At 40.2% G+C, this 22,910-nt stretch overlaps 2 protein-coding genes across 2 annotated transcripts in view; one reads left to right on the forward strand and one right to left on the reverse strand.

Moving 5' to 3' along the window:
* The window catches only part of LOC145992163 (neo-calmodulin-like), a 101,010-nt gene that overhangs the window by 55,537 nt on the left and 22,563 nt on the right, over positions 1–22,910 (reverse strand). The gene's annotated exons all lie outside the window — the stretch shown is intronic.
* Positions 3,511–22,910, forward strand: part of LOC145992164 (fatty acid-binding protein-like) — a 66,336-nt gene continuing 46,936 nt past the window's right edge. Inside the window, exon 1 of the mRNA XM_083128451.1 lies at positions 3,511–3,669. Coding sequence (XP_082984577.1) covers positions 3,600–3,669 — 70 coding nt within the window. The 5' untranslated portion in view covers positions 3,511–3,599. The remainder of the gene's footprint in view (positions 3,670–22,910) is intronic.

Here is a 22,910-nt window from a genome sequence, read left to right on the forward strand (position 1 = left end):
TAGAAATAAATTTACCAACTAAGAAATCAGGTTGCCAACTCATAGGAAATCAGGTTGCCAACTTATAGGAAGTCAGGTTGCCAACTCATAGGAAATCAGGTTGCCAACTCATAGGAAATCAGATTGCCAACTCATAAGAAATCAGGTTGCCAACTCCAGAATCAGCATCATCATCATCATAATCTCACTGATGTGAATAATAATATTTACAATTTCTGATCGATTTTTCTTGTGAATATTATATCTAGACTTCAGGCTTTGCAGATATCCTAACTAGCCTAGAATATACGCTCCTGATATATATATATATATATAAACGCCTGGCACTAACTGCATTGTGAGTCCGACCTCCACATACACATTCAAGTATACCTTTTAGGTCAAGTTACGTCATCTGTTATTATTTTTTTTCTTAAATATTTTTGCCGCCACTTCAGATATATCCTTTTTAATATTCTGTTGTTTTTTTCGAAGCAGTTTTCCCCAGTGAAGACCTCCTTGCAATTGTAGCCCCCTTCCCCAAGCCCCACTAAATCCCAGCATTATAAATTAACAACTATGGGCTCGTCCCAATTCTCGCTGACCGTTTTTTTCCAAATGCTGAGTGTCTAGGTCCATTTGGCCGCTGTCGTGTGAGTGACAAGGTCGCAAGTGACATTACCTTTGCATGAGTTGTCATGAATCCAAAAATGGGCCTTGCAGAAGCTCGTCCATTTTTTCTCACGTTAATTTTACGAGAGTTGGCAACCCTGGTGCAGACCAACAGTGATAAGATATACTCACGGTTGTTGATTGTAAATACACTTTAACCGCAACGCTGAGGTGTAAATAATTTGATAGAAATAAAGAAAATAGCTACATAAGAGAGAACCGACCGCAATTTCATCATCACAGATATGAAAGTGTACCCAAAATGCTGGCGGACATTGACCCTGATTTCGTTCATTTTACTGTGTTTTTCTGCCACTTCTGGCTAATCCTGAGGATGAGGATGGGTAATGTAATTGATGAAGGGACACTCACAAAGAACACTCGTGGAAATTTTATTTGTTTTTTGGTGCCATTCAACACATGCCAATTTTCGTCGATACCAGTTCACGCAGAACACACACCCACCTCACTCCCGTCAACATCTTCGTTCGCGTCCTTTGGGGAATCCCTTGCGCCGACATTGCACAACATTGCCGCGTGATTTTTTGACAAGAGCGTACCCAATTTCTTATTGGACCGACGAACACCGACGACTTCTCTCCACCCGCTTTACCATTATTCACTTCGGAAAATCATTTTCCCACGTTTTCAAACGTCAATAACTCGGCAACAAAGCCGTTTCCGGAATTTTGTTACATGAACTTTCCACCTCATTTTCACTCGTACTTACGAAACACCCTGTATGTAGTATATATTCCGTTTAGTGGAATTGAATCAGAATTTTAGGATACATTGGAATCACAAAGACCCTTTATATTATTAATATACTGTATTTGTGTGTCGGGGGGGGGGGGGGGTAATATGCAAGGTTGAAACAGTGAGAACATCTTCTTGTAGCCTTGAATTTTGAAACGTTCGCCTTGAAAACCGGAATTATACTTGAATTTTATAATGAACCTAGAGTGGCCATTCTGAAAAACCCCGCTGGTTACCCCCGCCCTCTCTCTCCTCTCCTTCCGCTTCACCCTAACAGATACTCAGTAATGAGACCGGAAATCGTAAGAGCGCCACTGTTCCCATCTTTTTTCCCGCCCAGATATTGAAAAATTATCACTTAACATTTACACGAAGAGAGCAAGTGAAAAATATCCATAATTCTGAAGAGTTCATAAGCTTTCAAAAAGCGGTGCACAGTTCTGTGCTGTATTTTATAATTTTTAAGGTTAAACGCTGCAAATATTTGAAGCCGACTTGAGGTAACGTACGTACTACGGGACTCGTATTTACAAACCCTATAGTGATGCAGAACCTCCAGCCATATTGGATTCCTGATTGGCTATCTTCCGGAAGTTAATGCAGTGTTCCTTCAAATTAACGCTAGATGGCAGGTTTGAAGTTGACATTGTAGATTTCAGACATCCATCCCAACAAGATGAGAAACTCCTTGAGATTGAGGTTCATTTTGAGCACATTTTTAAAATTATTACACAATAAATGGTATTATTTAGCACATGTCAAGCTGTAAAATTTCTCCTATAATGTAGTAATCACTTTACATACGTTACCAGCGCTTTTAGAAATATTTAAAATTAGGGTGTATTGTTTTTCGATGGCTTAATATTGATTTTTATCGCCAAGAAAAGATTCGTTGTATTTTTAACATTTTCCATATTTTTATATATTTCTTAACATAATTTCGACAATTTGATTACAAACTATATTACTAGATAATCACGAGCCTAATTTTCTTGTAAACGACCAAGTAAGAAACGACTGACACGGAACATAAACACTTCCAGTCATAGGCGTAGCTAGAACTTCATATCTTGGTGTGCACAAAGAAACAAATGAGGTCTTGTGCCTTTTTAATAGTATATTTTGCAACACAATCACTTGGCTCTTTAACTGCACTGATGTTTGTAAAGGAATAAAAATTCACTAAATGACAGTGTTGAAAATTTCTGAATATATGTAGTAGAAAAAAGCAAATTGCATAGAAATTACATACACCAAAAATGTTCATAAATGTTACAAACAAATACATCAAAATACACGTCATCTATAACAAGAGACGTCTGTCAAAAGGTGCAATGTTCTTAAACTCATCAATAACTTCATTTACATCAATAGACTAAGCTTTTTCCTGTTCCACAAATAGCAAGAGAAGGGCTTCCAATCTATCCTGCTTCTGAGTTGCTCTTAATTTAGTTTTAACTTGGGTTAGCTTGGAGAAAGCTGTCTCATACGTGCAGCTTGTGACAGGTATAGAAGAAAGGTGCTGCAGTACAGAGTAGAATGCAGTAAATATCTTCTTTCTCCAATGACAACAAAAAATCGAAAATCTATAGACACTCGTTTCATCAACGATAATGCACACGTTTGTACCAAGTAATGACATTTTCAACTTCTTACAAACTGTCGCTTATTTTCTCTCTTATTGAAATATATGTCTTTAATTCTCTTTGATAGAGCAGCCCATTAGGGTGTGCCTAGGCACGCCCCGTAGCTACGCCTATGCTTCCAGTGCTCACAGCCAATAAGAAAGCATTATATACCCCTGGTTCTGCAGCACTATAAGCGACCAGGGGTCCCGGGTTCTAATACCGGTCTGGTCATGGCTGTCCTTTGTGACTGTCGCTTCATAATTTCACTCATCCTCATTGCCGAAAGTGGAGGAAAATCGACGCTGAATAGCAAAAATTAAATCAAAGTCAAATGTAGGTTTGAATTTACTGAATAGCGCGCATCACATCGTCTCTCCCACCAGACAACGTGATAACGACGCGTTGCATGTAGTGACGCCTACTGGCGGAATCATGCATTAACTTTCCGTAGCGGAGACGTTGCGAGCAGTCGAGTTATATAAATCGAGGTCGGGGCAGATTTGGCTCAGTCCAGTGCTACACGAGACTTGGTAAATAAAAGTGTCGTCTCAAATCGTGATCACGATGTCTGAATGCACAGGGAAGTTCAAGCTGGCCACCAGCGAAAATTTCGACGAACTTATGAAGGCGCTCGGTAAGTAAAAGTGTTGTTTCTCTTTTTTTTTTTTTCTTTTCAGATGACTTAATAAGCGTTACTTAAACACGCGATTACATATTTATCGACGAATTGTTACGTGAAGAGGAAAACAGCAAAGGCCTCTTTGCCTTTGTCGTGTTTATTTGTCACACTCCATGTCTATGCCCCTCTCTGACCACGTGTCTCCTCACCCTCAATCTCTCGCTTTCCCCCCAGTCTATACCTATCCTCTTTAAAAATAAAAAGCAGGCTTTATTCAGGAAATGCATGTTGCTTTTCTCTTCATAAACTTTTGTCTTCTCGTTTAATATCTAAGAAACTAGAAGTGAAAATATACAAAACAGTAATTTTGCCTGTATTATTATATGGATGCGAAACTTGGTCCCTTACATTGAAAGAGGAACATAAATTGAGAGTATTTGAAAATAAGATCCTTAGGAAAATATTTGGACCTAAAACATATGAGGAGACAGGTGAGTGGAGAAGGTTACATAATTTAGAACTACATAATTTGTATTCATGTCCAGATATTATTAGAATAATTAAATCATGAAGACTTAGGTGGGCAGGCCATGTGGCACGAATGGGAGAGGAAAGAGGAGTTTACAGGATTCTTGTTGGGAAACCTGATGGTAAGAGACCTGTAGGAAGGCCAAGACGAAGATGGAGGGACAACGTTGAGATGGACCTAAAGGAAATCGGTAGGGATGGAAAAGAGTATATAGATTTTGCTCAAGATAGGGACAGATGGAAGGCCTGTGTTGCTGCAGCCATGAACCTTCGAGTTTAAGAAGACTAGAGAGTTAGTTAGTCTATACCTATCCTCTCTCGCTCGTTCTCTCTCTATCTCTTTCTCTATGTTTTACGTCTATCTTCCCCTATTTTTGCGTCATTGTCTTTCAGTTTCTCCCTTCTTTATTTTCCTCTGTGTTGCTGTCACTAATTATTCCCTCCTCTCTCTCTTTCTCCCTCTCCCTGCCATGTCTCTTTCTACTCCTCTCTCTTCCCTCATTTTCTTTCTTCTCTCTTTCTCTCTCCCCCTACTTTACCCTCTCTCTTGCCTCTTTTCTTCCTGTCTGTACTTACTTTTCTCTTTCTCTGTACCCCCCTTTTTTTGGTCTATGTCGACCTCCGTGGTGAAGTGGTTAGCACCACGCTACGACGCCAGGAATCCCGGGTTCGAAGCCCGGTTATGACATGGATGCTTGTGTTCGTCTCTCCTGATGAAAAATAGATTTGGGATTGATTGAGCTTAGGGCCATGCGGGAGACCCGGGTTCGAGACCTGGCGTGGCTGATCTAAGGTCGGAATTTTTCCGGCCTTCTCCGGTTCTGGGGTTCATCAAGCCTCAATTAACCTAGTGGGTAAAGGCGGCCGGAGCGTGATGTTGATCACATCACCTCCGACATAACCTCCCTGCCCCGACATCTCCTCATGGCATGGTGCAAAGTGCACGGGGAATTTGACCTTTACCTCTTTTTGTGTCGTTTTCTTTCAATTTATCTTCTATACCTCTCTCCCTTTTTGTGCCATTATCTTTCCCTTGTCTCTCTGTCTCTTATCTTTTCTATACTCTCTTGCCGCGTCCTTTTCTTACAGTTTGTCACCTTTCTCGTCCCTTCTATGTTGCCGCGTCATTATTTTTCTCTTCTCACTCTGTCTCTCCCCCCCTGTTCTTGCATTATTATCTTTTAGTTCCTTCCCCTCTGTTTGACTGTTTTTATTTCTCTCATTCCCTCTCTGTTTCTGTGTTATTATCTTTCTGTTTTCTCTCTCCCTCTACCGGTTTTAACTCTCTCTTCCCCTCTCTCTGTTTCTTGTAGCTTCTCCCCCTCTTTCCCTGTCTTCAGTTCTCACTTTGCTTCCGCTTCGATTCTTTCCAGTTTCAGTAACCGATTTCATATCTCTCTTCCCTGCCTGTGTGTAATCCTCTTTTCCTTTCTTTCCGTACCTTTTGCGTTCCTCACTTTCTGTCTCGTCCCTGAGACTCACTCTATCGCCCTGTTTCCCTAAATTTAAATGGAATTTTATCTCGTATCGATGGGTAGCACATCCAGTGAGCGCGCCGGAGAGAACGAATGAGAGGGAAGTACTTTCAGGGACAACTAATGTACAGTACCACTAAACACCATACAATAATGTGTATTAAGGGTAAAAGAACATTTATTTATTTACTTTGTTGAGGAGCAGACTGGTCAACCGCAGGACAGAAAGGTAAATAGGCTTGCTTGTTTATGACGCGATTCCATTACTCCTTTTTTGTTTGATTTGGTTTATTTTACTTCGCTTCTTCCACTTTTGGCTATTCGAGATGATCAGGATGAGTGATGATATGAAATTGATGAAGGAACACTCACAAGGAACACCCAGGCCGGAATTCGAACTCGGGGTCCGTAGCATCGTAGTCACTTGTATCAATGCACCCGTACGCTGAAAGTCAGCATTGCTTGCAAATTTACATGATCCCTTATTGCGCTGACTAGCGTGTTTTGGAATAATCTGTTACGCCACATTTCGTAAAGGAAACTATTCCCTATGTGCTTCTGAACTCCATAATCTTTCGGTTGAGACAAGGAAGGATATTAAAATTCCCGTCGGCTTCTGTTAAAAGTATGATTGAATTACGGTATTCTTCTTATCGGGAGATGAGATTCTCAATTGTAGCGAATTCCCTATAATTTATCTTAGGTTTCCAGCTTTGTTGTATCCTATTACCGTGTGATTAGTACCTCCCCTGGAGCGAGCGTAGTTGTAACATCATATTGTAATCAAGAAGGGTAAATTTCTCGTAAGGGACAGACGGATTTCATCAAATTTACAGGAGAAATTACTTACCGAATGCAGTTTCTTTATACTTCTGGAAGTTCGGGGAAGTGTTTTCTCGCATCGTTCATTGAATTTTGCCGGTAAATAATCTATTTTTCGATATAAATGTGTGACCGATGCACGGAAGCTCTTGCATCCATTTACTTCCAGGTGGATGTTGCCTGTGTGTGATGACGTAATTCCGGTCAGTGTTTCCAAACATCTGTTTTTGTAACTGAAGAAGGTACGTTTCCGCAAATGGTTCGTGGGACTATTGTGTCAATGGTTCGTGGGGCTATGCGAGAATGGTGTGTGGGGTACGCATATTTTTTTCGAAACCAATTTTTAACTATTGTAACCTATACGTGACCCTACCTAACCTAATCTTACCGGAATTGGTTCGTGGGGCTATGCGTCAATGGTTTGTGGGGCTACGTAGGTATCTTTTGGGTGCAGTGGGGTGGAAACACTGCATGCCGAGTACGGTAGTGAAACTGTGTGTTACCGAAGGCAAAAAGAAACGAAGAAAACTTACTCGATATGTCGCAAATAGAGCTTATTTACGTGAAATAAGCGAAATGCCACCTTCAGCAATGTTTCTCAATGCAGAATACGTAAATTAAATGAACTAGCAAATTTCAGGTGTCTGTCCCTTACGACAAATTTACCTCAAGAAGATACGGGTTCCATTCTCAATAGAACTGTCTGAAACTGTGAGTCAAGTCTCAATTAACTTATGCGTGCATTGGGTGAATTTGAAACAATTTGCGCACGAGATAGTAACAAGCTTTGGTGAAGCAACGGGACGGGCCCTCCCCTGTCCGCTTGACACGGTCGTGCCAGGTTCAACTATAGCACATTAATATCCATAAGAATAAATTTATCTCAATACAAATTGAGCATGAGTAACATGAGACTGTATATCGGTATACACGTGATACCTCCCAGGGCACGGGAAAACATTAAGATTTGCAGTAAATTAACAAACTCAGGACTTACGTGTTAACATCTAGGTTCAGAATATATTTATCTTGATTATGCAATTAAGAACAACATTTTACATCATAACGAAATGCACTAAAAATCATAGTAACAGCAGCACAAAAATTATCACATGAACTTCCATTAATCTCGTAACTTCTATTCCAAGATTTATATCTATCAGGCGGGATGATGTACTTCAGCAGACTGTTCATACGTCCGGGAAGGACATGTCAATCGCCCCCTCCATTGAGAAACAAAATCGACGACGACTCGTGGAAACACTCACAGTCTAGGAGATTTTGGATTCAACCTTCTAAAAGTATTTTCCTCATGTCTGCAGAACAATTAAAAATCTTCAGATTGTCGAAATTTACCTTGCACACTTCCTTACGAGTTTTTGTGTCCAATAACACTGCCGTGTTGAATTTCACTTGGGTAGCTATGAACGGTCCTGTCCACAAATAAAACAACTTGGAAATGGTTCGGTTAACAGCTGAACTTGGACGATGACTTCTTAGCAGCACCAGGTCATCCTCCTTCAACTGCAAAGCATGGCACTTCTGCTTCAGTTTCCGCCTCTGCACAGAATATCGTTCCCTTAACTGCACTTGAACAACCTTACTCGGCCAGTCTTTCTCACCGTCTTCTGACACAGGCCATGGAAAATCTCTTAGCACTTGTGGTGGAACTGAATGGTGGAAAAACAATTCAATGGGTGAATATCCTGTAACTTCAGAAAGAGAATTGTTAATTAACCAGGCAACTTCATAAAGATGCTTGGACCAAATCTGGTGATCGTGCTGGCAATAAACCCTAAGTAAACGAGTTATCTCTTGGTTCGCTCTCTCTACTAAGTTTCCTTGAGGGTGGTAGGGCGTCGTACACACATGTTTCATTCCCATGGATTCGATGAAACTCTGCCATGACCTGGAAGTGAACTGGGATCCTCTATCCGACAAAATTAGTTTAACAGCTGGATAATGGGCGAAATATCTCTCCTTCATTAATCGAATTATCTCAACGGTACTAGCCTTCCGCACAGGATAAACTGTGACGAACCTGGAGAAAACATCTATAAGGCTGAGAATATAATAGTACCCTGAAGAAGGCGGTAACTTTCCAATAAGGTCAATGGAAAGCATCTCATGAGGTTCCTTTCCACTAATGTGCAGCTTTTCCTTCATGATACCTAACTTGTCAGGCTTCACTTTTGCACAAATCAGGCAATCACGGATATAGTTAGAAATATCAGGTTTCATTTTTTTCCAATAATATCGGGATTGCAATTGCCTATAACACTTTCCCACACCAAAATGACCGCCGTCATCATGAATTTTTTTCAGCAGCTCGGGACGTCTGGAATTCGGAACACACAACTTGTACTGTGGAGACTCCCCACTGTAACTTCTAAACAGCAAACCATGATGAAGTTTAAAGGACTTCCGTAACCTGGTCATGCCTGCATCTTCGTTTTCAGTAGGCTGCTGAAGTTTAGCAATCATTTCACTGCAAAAAGAATCTTTAGCCTGGGCTTCTTTCCAATCACTCACTTCTTCATCTTCTTCCCACAGAAAATTTATGTGGTAATGCAGACAATCAGACTCCGGTTTGCTCTCAGTATCTGCTTTCACAGGATATCTAGATAGCGTATCAGGAATAATGTTTTCTTTTCCACTAACATACACTATTTCGAACTGATATGATTGGATTTTCAAAGACCAACGGGTCAATCGACTATTCCAATTTTTGCTATTTTGCAGCCACTGTAGTCCTTTATGATCAGTATAAATTTTAAATTTTCGCCCCTTAAGATAGACTGCAAAGCGTTCTATTACAAATAATATAGCAAGGCACTCAAGTTCATGAACAGAAAAATGAAGTTCATTGTTACGTAACTTTCGGCTAGCATATTGGATAACGAAAATATCATGTCCATCTGTCTGGAACAAAACGCAACCAAGCCCTTTTCCACATGCATCTGACTGTAGACAAAATTCTTTAGTAAAATCTGGTTGCGATAGCGCAGGTGCACTAACCAAATCAAGTTTCGTCAATTCGAAAGCTTCATTTTCTACTTCTGTCCATTGAAACTTCACATTTTTGGACAAAAGATAAGTAAGTGGTTGCACTTTTACTGCAAAATTTTCAATGTACTTTCTCCTCCAACCGGCAAGTCCCAAAAATTTCCTAACGTCTTTTCTATTTCTAGGCCTAGGAAAATTTAAAATGGCGTCGTTCTTCTTAGGATCAGTTCGGATGGAATCCCCAGAAACAATATGGCCTAAATATAATATTTCCGACTTAACTAAGTCACATTTCTTCAACTTCACCGTCATTCCAACTTCTTCTAGTCTGGTCAAAACATAATTAATGTGCCGGAAATGTTCGTGCAAATCACAATCGAACAGTAATAAATCGTCGATATACTGGGTCAGAAATGAATCAGTTTCGGGCCCAAATATAGAATGCATAGCCGAAACAAAAACTGAAACTGCGTTAGCTATTCCGAAAGGCATTTTTGTAAACATCCACTGTCTTCCTTTATAAGAAAATGCAGTGTATGACTGGCATTCTTGCTTTACAGGAATCTGCAGATACCCGGATACCAAATCAAAACTAGTGAAGTACTTGGCACCTTTAAATTTCTGAAGTGCTTCGTCTATTGGTTCAACAGAACTTCTAGGAACAATAACAAACTTATTCAACAACCGAAAATCTACACACGGACGTACAGACCCATCCGGTTTGTCCACAACAATGAGCGGGTTCAAGTACGGAGAGTTACAAGGCACAATTATTTCCCAATCTTTCCATTTTTGCAGCTCAGCCTCTAGTTTTGCCCTTTTTGCCACTGGAATCGGGTACGGTTTTTGACTCACTGGAACGGTACTGGACAAATTAATATCACAGACTAAGTTCTTGGCAGTGCCAGGCCTCTCTGAAAACACCTTCCTATGTGCAATAAATATCTCGAACAATTCGGCTCTTTGTTCCTTAGCCAATAATTCACTGGAGTCAATCTTCTCCCTTATATCCTCTAGCGGTGTAGCCCATTTATCGTAGCTAGCTTCAATCCTCCGTACGCTCATTTGCTTATCAACGGAATCATCATCATCTAGCTTTTGCTCAATTGGCTCTCCATCCACCATGAGATACAACTTTTTATGCTTGAGATTGATCTCTGCTTCATATTTCTGCAGGAACGAATAACCCAATAATAAGTCTGAAGGCAAATCCTTCACAACAAAAATTTCTAAAGGTATGGTGCTCTCAGCAATTTCCAGCACGATTCTGCGCTTTCCCACAACTCGAGTTCGACGTTTTCCAGCGAAATCAATAAGTCGTACCTCCGGAGTAGCTTGTAACATGGCCCCTGGCAAATTTTGCTTTATTTCCTTCCAAATCTCGAGACTCAGAACAGATATTTCAGCTGCAGTGTCCACTATACAAGTGATATCAACATTTGCTACACGTGCCTTGAACTCAGGCGCTCTTCCAAAATTTTTAGACTGACTAGCCTGACACAAATTGTAAAGAAACTCACTCTCTTCATGATTAATAACAAACACCAGCTTCAGATCATTACTTACAGACTGGGAATTATTTTCTGCAGGCCCCAGTTCTATCCGAGACCGCCCGACATCAAAAGGGGACGTTTCTATGAAAGGCGTGGGGTAAAATCCCGCACCTGGTCGAGATTTGCTCCATTCTCCCAGCAAAAATTTCTGGTCAGCTCAACGCTCTGTTGCTGCTCGTTACTAGGGTACGACACTGCAGCATCTGTTTGTAAGCCACTGCTCGCCACTTGGAATCGTTGAGAGCTACGACTTTCCCTCAAAGGTTCACTGTGCTCCGGTGAAGATACACGGTTCTCATTTCGTGGTCTCTCACAAGGTTCGTATCTGGGAGCAGCATACTCACGTCTCTGCCTATTTTGGCTTTGTTGACGATAACGATTGCCGTTTCTATATGGGCCTGCAGGGCGATTTTCACGGTAATTATTCTGCCTCTGGACCATACGAACCCTCGGGTTTCTGTTTGCCGAGTTGCCTGGAATATCTCTGTTGTTCTGGTGAGTAGGATTCTCCTTCCTCCACGCAGTTCGCCAAGCATCCTGCTCTTCCGCTTGCTCGTATCTCTTAACAAAATCTGCAAGCAAATCAACAGTTACGGGAGCGTGGGCCATACACAATTGCTTCACTCTATAAGGCAATTGGCCGATTATGAGGTTTACCACCTCCTGCTCTGTGTAGTGGCTACTCAAGTTTCTGTAAGCAGAGTATACAGACCAAACATATTCTTCCAAACTATTGTCATTGTTTTTGTTGTACCGTTTGGCCCTAACAGATGCCAACTCCCTTTCTTTTGCCTCTGAAGACGCAAAACGCCTCTTAAACGCCCTACGGAAATCTGAATATGTGTGGAAATCATTCTTATGAGAGTAGAACCAATGATAAGCCATGCCCGTTAGCAAACGAGGAATAATCTCCAGCCTGTATCTATGCGGGATCTGAAGGATCTCAAGGTTGGTATCTAATTCTTTGGTGACTTTAGCTTTGCACAATTTAAATGAAAAGTATTGTGACACTCAGTGCAAACAAACGTATCTTCAAGCCTTGATGTAGTCTCACAGCAAAACACATGAACTGTGCTTTCGTCAACATTTAACGCTTTGCTTCCACTTCTTAATATTTTCTTTTCCATTGTTGCGCATCAAAAGTTCTGAGTCAACTGCAAATCTAAAACACGTTACCAAAGATTAACGTAACTAATGCACAATGTGTTCGCGGCCCCACGTTCTGTGCGCCAAATTATTGACACGGTCGTGCCAGGTTCAACTATAGCATATTAATATCCATAAGAATAAATTTATCTCAATACAAATTGAGCATGAGTAACATGAGACTGTATATCGGTATACACGTGATACCTCCCAGGGCACGGGAAAACATTAAGATTTGCAGTAAATTAACAAACTCAGGACTTACGTGTTAACATCTAGGTTCAGAATATATTTATCTTGATTATGCAATTAAGAACAACATTTTACATCATAACGAAATGCACTAAAAATCATAGTAACAGCAGCACAAAAATTATCACATGAACTTCCATTAATCTCGTAACTTCTATTCCAAGATTTATATCTATCAGGCGGGATGATGTACTTCAGCAGACTGTTCATACGTCCGGGAAGGACATGTCACGCTGCTTACCTAACCTCCAGCAAACAAGTATTGATAAACAAATGCTGTTTTAACGAAATACAAACGTGTAAAAAGATAGGTAGGTTAGGTTTTTTTTGTAAGAAACTTGTAAATTTAAAATGTTTTCCTCCATGTGGCAGTGGCGACTCATAGTTTTTGGAGTGTAGGAAGAAGTTATGGTAAACCGAGAAAGGTTTGAAAAATGGGTTCAATTACATTACATTCAATGCTTGTACTACCCATTGCCTTTAGAATGTTAGCTTCAGGCCCATGCTCAAGGTGTGGCAACGGGTCCTTGCTCCTCAGTTTGAAGTACGAAATATTTAAATGTGAACCTATTAAGATCGACGATAATAACATTAACGATATTTCAGATTTTGCAAGAATTTATATTTTCTTCCCCCTCCCTGTCGTGTGGATTGACGATAATACAAAGTGTTGCTTAAACTTCGAAATTATGCTAAATGCTTCTAAATTGTGGTAGGATTTATTATTAATTATTTTCTTCGGATAATTGTAATTCTGCATCTGCTTTTCTAGAGTTTTGAACTTGCGTTACTTATTTTTAACAGTTATGTAATAGTGTAAATTTCCCCCCAAAATTGTTTAAAAGGGTGCAACAAACGACATGGGTTCATCATCGAACATAAAAAGGTTTGAGAAAATTGATTACCTCAAACTTTCTACCGATTTCCTACCATAAAATCTCCTGACGAACTGAATCGGGCAGGATGTAGAAGAGACAGTGAATGGATTGTGACATGGTTGTATAAGAGCTTTCCGCTGGATCGGCATACTCCCTTTCGTTTGAAACATGTCCGCTGGTGAAGTAGAAATAAGATTTGAACATAATTTTATTTTTATTTCCTGAAAACATATTCCTTTGAATTCGATTTCCCTCTCCCAGGGATTGGCGTTTGCAGATTAGCGTTTGCCAACAAAGATCAAATTGTGCTTGGTTTAGTAACATTTTGTTGGGGTTGGCATCGCTGATTGAGGAAAGACTTGCGGCAGAAAAGCCCATGTCCATCGTCTTTGGACTTCTACTGGAGCAACCGAGAGCAGTCGACTCTTGACAGTAGCTAACCTAGGCAATTGTACGCACATTGCGCTCATAATTTTATAACACGCATTAAACTCCTAAAAAATAGAGAACTGGGAATAAGTAAAAATGAACTGTAGGAAGTTCGTCACTTCCTATATGGAGGAATCGCCCCTGCGATGTTCTGCATATGGAATTTATAAAAAATAAAAAAAAAAAATGAATGAATTGACACACGTTCAAAGGGATATTTTCATGTATACTATCGTGAATTATGATACTCTAACGATAATTGTGTACTGCTTCAAAGACATTGACAAATATTAATAATAATAATAACCGATAGCTCTACAGCCCGATGAGGGCCTTGGCTTACCTACCGACTGCTGGTCTCCCTCCCACACTGTTCCTCCGTCACCTGTTGTAGCGTGGAGATCTTAGACCAGTATTGGAGTGTCGGGGGATCAGCCCGACGAGCCCCCAGCCGTTGCAGGTCTTCTCGATCGGGTTACGCTCACTCACTCGGAGCTTCCCAATTTCCTCACGATGGTGGGTTGCCACCGGCCCTATACGTAGACCGAATAAATTCCGACCAGAGCCGGATTCGAACCTACGCCGTCCCGCAGCGAACGATCTCAAGACGAGTGAACGCCTTAACCCGCTCGACTTCGGAGGAGGACGACAAATATTAATGAAATAACTATTTATATTTGTGGCAATTCAGGACATACTAATTTTACCCCTTTTCCCACTCGAGTTCAATGCAAGGAAACCTCCGCAAATATCGAATGAAAAGTTTTCATCATGTGCAATTCTCCATTAAATGTTTTCGCCGAGTCGTACTACCTTCGTTTTCTTTGTTACAAACAAGTATTGTTTGCACATTACATGTAGGATGAGAGTTGCATCTACATTTCACATTGGTCAGCTCCTTCTACTTACTTTCAGGAGCTAAAGCTTGTAGGTTAGTGTTTACCGTTCAGGACTGTCAATCTGATGGTCGTAGGTTCAAACCCTTCCGGTGGCAGAAAATTTTCGTAAGTTTTAGACCTATCCCATTGTGTTCATTGTCCACGCCATGTGAAACGGAATGATTCAGTTTGGAATTAACGATGGGGGGAGGGGAAATATTAAATTACAAAATATCCATTTCAACGAATCGAGAAGTGGACAAAAAAATTGATAATTCTTATAAATTACATTAATGTATTTGGTGGTATAATCGCAGGTAAAATCAAAGATCTTACATGGAAGATTTTATCTTGCTCTCAACTAAGCCAAAAGACATTTCGCACCGATCTAATACATTCTCCAATACATTTCAAAATGTTATTGAATGTTTCATGTCGATAATTTGACCAATGCATCAATTCTTGACGCTGAGACGATCTTTTCTGCAACTACCTCTTCTCTTCAGTCCCTTCTGTTCTTCACTTCTCCTTCTCCTTCTTCTCCCCTCCTTCTGCTCTGCTTTTATCTCATATCGCCTTCCCTACTTTACTCGCATCTTATCTCAATCCCACTCATCTCCACTCCTCGTATCTCCTTTCCTGTCTTAGATTTCCGACTCTACTGAACTCTTCTCCTCTTCTTTTCGTTCTTCTCTTTCTCTCTCCTTTACTCTACTCTCCACTCCCCTCTTCTCGTCTCCTCTTCTCTCATCTCGTTTTCCTTCTCTTTTCTCTTCTTTGCTCCATTTTCCTCATATCTCCTAGAATCTTCTTCCATTCTCCTTACGACATTTCTCCTCGTCTATCCTCTCTTTCTTCTCTCCTCTATTTTTCCTCTTCTCCTTTCGCTTTCTCTTTCTCCTCTCCTTTGTCACCTTTCGTTTTATATCACCTCTTTTCCTTTCTGTAGACTCATCAGCAATGAAATACTAGAAAACCTATTTCTTTTTCTTTGAGAAAGAATTTTGTCACTTGCGATATAATAGTGATATTTTTAATAATTTTATACAATAATACTTGTTTTTATTTGTTTCGCGTATTTTATAAATATCTATTGTGCATATGGCGACCCTGAAATTGAGCCTAACTGTACACGCAACCCACCAACGCCTTGTGTAAATTGGGTTGCCTAGTTTAAAATGTCGTTGTCCTAAAACTTTTGAGAGACACTGTACAATCCATATGTAAAGGAGGTAAGGGTATGTTCAATGATACTGCTCCTTAGGAAAATATCCCAATTTGTCCTCTCCTGTGCCTTCTAGCCAGGGTTATGATTGGTTGAGGAACTCATAAATTCTAATGGGTTCCATTGGGTTCCGCTGCAGCACCGGAACCTTTTTCTCGCACAATTTAATTTCGGTCCAAGTTGCATATTGTTACATTGAAAAAAGGTTCCTGGACCGTATTTTAATTGTTCGTGAAAAAAGTTCCTGGACCGTATTTAAATTGATGCGGGAAAAAAGGTTGTTGGACCGAATTGAAATTCATTCTGGAGAAAAGTTCCTGGACCGAATTTAAATTCATCCGGAAAAAAGTTCCTGGACCGTATTTAAATTGATCTGGAAAAAAGGTCCCTGGACCGAATTGAAATAATTTACAGATAAAAAGGTTCTTTACGGTCCAGTACCCATTTACGCTTGCTGATTTTCTCTCCTGGACCGGAATTGAATTTATTTAAAATTCCTGGACCTTTAACAACGCTGCTTCTAGCTTCGTTAGAGCTGTTACAAATCGCATTGTTTTAAATAACTATGAATCATATGGTAATTCTGAAAGGAAAATATATATAAGGAGAGCTCAAAGCTGAGTTTCTAGCACAGTTTATCTGCTAAGAAATCCGAGATGAATCTATGCGTGCCTTCCCGATGGCGCAGTGGTAAAGAAGCGGTCCCGGACTCGATTCCCGGTGGTTTGGACCCGACTTTAAATTGTAGGTCTACTGCCCGTTAGCCAATCTGTGCAAAAAGTGGACTTTGAATAAACAAACTTTGAAACTTGGAGAGGAGTTTGTGTTATGTCTCCAGGTCTGTTAATCTTTAGCCAAGTTACGAGATCAGCAAGGTTTATCATTCTCACAGTTATCTGCTGCTTTAAGTGAACTTTATGTAACTCGTATTACAACTGCACTTCTTCCCATGAAGACTGGAGCCCTGGTTGCCAATTGAGGAATCTTGAGCTCTTGCATGTAGAGATGGTAGCGCTATACCCAGTCTGGTGCGGGGCACAGCCATCTTGCAACAGACTCCAAAAACGAAATGCTAAGGGCTCTTAACCTGACCCTCCTATCCTAACCACATGTGCATTATTAGACCGAAGCGGAATTGTTGGGTTAGGAGGGCCAGGTTTAGAGCTCTTGGCATTTTGCTTTGGCGTTTGTTGTAAGCTGAGTGTGACCCGCGCTATACCGCCGTTTCATTGTTATTATCGAAACGAGACAGGCGTATGTAGTCTACTGCAGACCGAGGCTTACTTTTCGAGTCTCTCCTCTGTGACGTCACTTCAAAAGGCGTACTCCTATACTCTAACCCGGGAATTCCTGGAGCAAGGCCGCGCATGTTAGCAGAGAAGGGGGGGAAGTGAGTGGGCGGAGCGAAGCAGTACACGCTGATGCAAACAGTTGGTAGCTGCAGTCTCTTTCTTTTTTACTTTAACATGTATAACTTTCATGCACGTCCCCTCTCGCACGTTCATTTGTCGAGCCCCCTAAAGTCGGGTCTCCCTTATCGCACAACACTACGGCAACATTGTGTTCCGACGTCATGATGAAGAATGCCTAAATTGTTAGGTTAGCCTAGTTAGGTTTAGTTCTAATAGCATAAATAATAAATTTGCAATGTATGTATGCTAATAAAACCTACACTAACAACGTAGGCAATCCTCGTCTGACGTCTGAACGCATTTGCTCTAGTGTTCAGAGGCGCAACCAATAATAATAATAATAATTTTAATAATAATAATGTTATTATTATAACATTATTACTATTAGCATTATTATTACTGATTTGCTTTATTTTACTTCGCTTCTTGTGCCACTTTTGGCTAATTTGCGAAGATGGGGATGCGTGATGATATGATAAAATTGATGAATGGACACTCACAAACATCCATGCCCAAGCCAGAATTTGAACCCGGGACCAACATTATTATTATTATTATTATTATTATTATTAGTAGTAGTAGTAGTAGTAGTAGTAGTAAGAAATACGTTATTACCCTTGTAAATTATGCAGAAAGGTGGTAGAAGTTGGTGCTAAAGCATTTGTGTTCACACAAATGCTTTGAATTATTTTTTCAACACGTTCAATTTCACATTAATAATGGAAAACAAGCACACAAACTATTTTTGAAAGAGAGAAAATTCTTGATAAATGCATTCCAAATACAATTATTTTTTACATTAACATGTATAACTTTCATGCACGATATATGTTTCACACAAATGCAACATGGAGCGACGTGGACACTAAATTGTGTACGTATTCAAAGTTTCTTTAATACATATTATATACAACATATATTATTTAAATGCATTACACAACCAATTCATTCATTTCACAATAAACCAACAGCAAAACTTACATAAATTGTCTCTGAAATGTGCACGTTCCCTTTCCTCAAAACAATTGTTCATGCATTTAAAACAAAATCAATTAAGACAAGTCTTATTTCTCTGTCTGGAAATTTACAATGTATCACAGAGAAGAATGCTAGATTGCGAGCGAAGCGAGCAAGAAAATATTTGGATCCAATTTTTTGGCAGGCTCAATATTGATTTCATAGGGCGCAAATAATTTCACGGGACGCCAATGCATTCTCTCTTTTACAACTTTTGTGCCTCCCTGATGTTGTAGTGGTAGCATCGTCGCCTTGTGATCAAGGGCTCCCAGGTTCGATACCCGGTGGAGGCACATGGCACAGGGTTCGGATCCCACTTTAAACTTTAGGTCCAGTCCCGATTAGCCTTTCTCTGCGTAAAGTGGACTTAAACAACCAGCCAATCATTCAGATCGTTCGGCGCCCAGAGCGGAACGAATCCAGCCTCCCCCTAGCTGTGGTTATGAACTTGATTAAGACTAAGAAAAGTAGGAATTGCGAGCGAAGCGAGCAAGAAAATTTTACGAAAAGTATTTTTATTTGCATAAAATTTGAAGTTGTGGACGGCAATTGCCCCCTGCAGGCGTACTTGGCCGTCAATGTTTGCCCCCCCTCTCTTGAATTAATTTCAGTCCAAGGTTGGGGTGCAATGCCCCCCCCCCCCCCCCCGTGGTTGCGCCACTGCTAGTGTTGTGCGATAAGGGAGACCCAGTCACTACTTTGCGCAGACTTGCTTTCGATTACTAGCTCCAGAGATTTTCGGGACACGCGGTAGAGTTGAAGTTGAGAAATTTACGAGACGATAGTACGATGATTCCAGAGCCCTGATCGGTAATTAATTTTATTGCCCAACGCTTACTTTCACATGCGCACTCTTACTTGTAATTAAATATTAATCACTCGTTCCATACTTGCCTTACATCCTGTGTTCGCATTTACCACAATGTAATATGGTGCAATAATTGCTTATATCTTTAGTAAGTTATTGCGCAACTTACCTTCAATACTTCACCTCTAAGTTTGTAAAGGTCTTGTGCTGCCATCTATTTTTCATTTATTTAAGTTCACTGGTCCAGTGGTTTGTAGATATATACCATTTTAAGTTTTGCTCGAGATTATAATAAACCAGATTTAAACTATGTGAAAGTTTCGTCCAGATTAAAATTGCTTCGCTATACCACTTTCTCCAGAGGTCTCGGGTTGGAATCCGGCCTGGGCGTTTTGTAAGTGTCCCTTAATAACTTTCATCCTCATCTTCGCGATTAGCCAAAAGTAGCAGAAAAACGAAGTAAAATAAACTAAATCAATCAATCAAACACCACTTTTTCGCTTATTTATAAGTAGGTTACATGTTCTGTTTAATGGGTAAGGAAACTTAATATTATTTGTTTGTTTTATTAAGATTTTTTAAATTCAATTTTTACGGGACCGAGACAAAAATTACTATCCATTCTTACGAGACCGAAACTAAGAAGAAACGGGAGTTATAAATTCTCTAAAAGAGACGGGGAACAGCCGGCATCCGTTATTTTTTCAACTTTCAAAAAGATTTAAGTTATTAAAATATATGTAATGTCTGAATTGTTATATTCAGTAGCGGCGATCGGGCCCCAAAAATGAAGGGGGCGGCAGGACAGTATACTTTTTCTTGGTAGACAAAGCTTAGCATTAAGAGGCCATAGTGCAGGGCAACTGCCCGCCTAATCGCCGCCACTGGTTATATTTCTTGAGTGTCGATTTGTATTTTTTTTTCACGTATTTCACATGTTTTTTAATGTTTGTACTTGTTTTCATACTAGATTAATTTCAAGTAGAAACCTTTTTTGCACACTTGCTTATCTATTGTTTTCTTGATTGCTTTGGGCCGGACTGATTCACGACAGGGCGTCCGCCTCTCCTGCCCCTTCCCCTGTGGCGCCTTCATTGCTTGCGTCTATAATTCACCACCTAACAAAAATCCTGTGTGTGATCATGCGATAGATTACTCAAGTTGAGCTGACTAATATATATTGTAACGTTTTCGTTTTGCATTCTGAAAGCTTTCCTTTCTAAATACAAGTACCTCTGTATGTACAAAACAATCAGCGTGTTGATGACGCATTCATGTGAACCTTGTGCTGATACACATAACCATTGTGTTCGAGGAAGTAAGAACCAAAACATTTCTGCTAACGCGACTGTTGTTTCTTTGTCCAGTGGAATTCGCGTCAGTTGATAAGTGTCGACGAAGCCTGGGTCAGCATGACATGATACAATAGTTAGGGTTACTTAGTGGGAAAGCGTGCAATGCACCAGGCTGGCACCAATTGCACAGAAGTGCTTCAACGAAATGGAATGTCAATTGTTCTAGTGAGTGGTGCTTTTATTTGGTGTTTCGCAGGCGCGAAATATCTCAGGTGACTTGACTTGCTCTTTCGCGCAATTATCGCCAAGGTTTCAACATAAAATATTATTAGGGTGACCTTTTGACAGCAAGACCACTCTTCATTGGATGTAGGAAAAACAAACTTCGTGCCAGAATTACGTAAAGGAAAATGAGATTTGGGTTGGTTTGGCGTTCTTCACTAAAACTTTCCACTCTTTACAATCCGAGGAAAAAAACGAACCAAGAGAAGCAAACACAGCTTGTGGAGGGAGGAGGAGAATTTTTTTCCTTATAGAAAATGAGGTTTTGTACAGTTGGGTGCATAATTATTATCAGACCCTATGACTATTTTCATGACGTTATCTTCAAAATTTTCAGCGCTGGAATGCATAAGACAGTATAATTTGACGGCACCTGAAGGGGCGGGGCTAGGGGAACGACCTCCCACCGTTCGACCAGTCTCTCCCCAGCAAACAGAAAAAAAACTAAGCAAATAAAGGCTCTTTTATTCCAAACAAGAATTTTAGTGTGGCATTTTCGAGTGACAATTACCGATCTCCGTGGCGGAGTTGTTAGCACAACGCGTTACAATGCCACGGGTCACGGGCTCGAATCCCGTCGTGATCTTTGTGAGTGTGCCTTCACCAATTTCATCATATATCCTCATCGTAGCGTTTAACCAAAGGAGGCGGAAAATCGACGCTAATAACAAAAATCCATCAATTTTTCATGTGACAAATTTTCATAACACGATAAATCTGGAGTGCATGTTATCCAATTAATACTTTAGAATTAATTCGATGTAAGTTTACACACCTGTGGGGAAATTGCGTAATACTATTATTCCTTGAAAGGTAAAGAACCTCAGTGTGACGTGATGTAATCGTGTTTGTAGGATATCCGGAAGGGACACACCTAAAGTCCACCTTATTAGCCTGCCATCTGGCGGAGTGTTCCCAATGAGAGATACTTCTGCGACCAAGAGCCTCTGGAGTTTTCTGTCTGTAGTAATCTATTGTGTCTGTCGTTCTGCAAGGATGTCTGGGCCAAAGGGAAAGATTCAACCTCTACAAATAACTCCCTCGGCACGCCACTTGCATATTATACTGTTGACTGCATAAGTACTGATCAGAAAATTATTCATTACATTACCATACTTTTCTCTTGCAACGTGCAGAGGTTGTTACCAGCTTTCTTGGCGTTTTGTTTCCATTCTTGAAGCTCTTGTTTGCGTAAAACAAAGAGAATAAACATGGTGATGGACAATTTGGCTGGTAATACTTATGCACCCAACTGTACCGAGTGAACAGGTTCGTACAGTATAATATTGTCCAGGAAACTTGGAATATTTTAAATTTCAAAACATGGATTGTGAGGAAAGTCTTTCTCAGTGATCTGGTAAATCCAGACGATTTTCTGTGTCCTATTTCTCGAAATAATCGTGACCAACAATAGTCCTACTCCTTAAGCTTTACCTGGGCTTATTAAAAGAGGAGTATAAGAAATCTTTAATGAAGAATGAAACACTGTAATCGAATATCTGTTGAATTGCAACCTTTGCAAATATACTGTATAAAGAAACGAGTTACCATTACATCACTATGGAAGCGTTTGTACTTTTTACATCGCGATAAGATTTCTTTTAGTAACAAGTCGCATAAAATAATATTGCTGCATTGTAAAAGTGCTTAATCCGAGATTATTTTATGCAGTTACAGAACATTGAGCTTCTGCTTGATAAACGGTGGTTGAGGAGAAAACGTATAAATCAAGCTTAAAACCATTCATTGCTTTCCTTGAGCTCTTCTCAAAGCCCTACAACCAGGGGTAATAAAGTGTTATATAAAACTTTCGAGTCGAGAAATCGATAAGAGGGAACTTGCCCTAAATTTGGGACGAAGGAGGAAAAGTGCTCTGCCTATCACCCTCAGCTTAGCTGAAAACTTACATTGATTTATCGCCCAAGAAAATCCTTGAGGCGGCGTTCTTTGGTTTTAATACAGCATACGGTTCATTTTCATGCATTTTATCAGGCTTGGTACTTAGGACGTGGTGTTAAGTTCTCGACATTGGGATGCAGTTTGCAGGCGCTACTTTTAGGCAGGGCCATATCCCCATATTCTACTATTTTTGTTACTGTTATTGACGTTTATTAAGTTGAAATTGAGTTTACTTTTAAACACATACAGGCTAGTTCGGACGGTGTCGGGAAAAATGCGCCCGGGAAAAGTGCGCTCTCGCAATGAAAGTGGGAAAAATGCGCCCTCCCAAGAGTAACCACAATGAAAAGT

The sequence above is a fragment of the Lepisma saccharinum genome, chromosome 9 (assembly GCF_977018435.1).
Source record: "Lepisma saccharinum chromosome 9, izLepSacc3.1, whole genome shotgun sequence".
NCBI classification, from domain to species: domain Eukaryota; kingdom Metazoa; phylum Arthropoda; class Insecta; order Zygentoma; family Lepismatidae; genus Lepisma; species Lepisma saccharinum.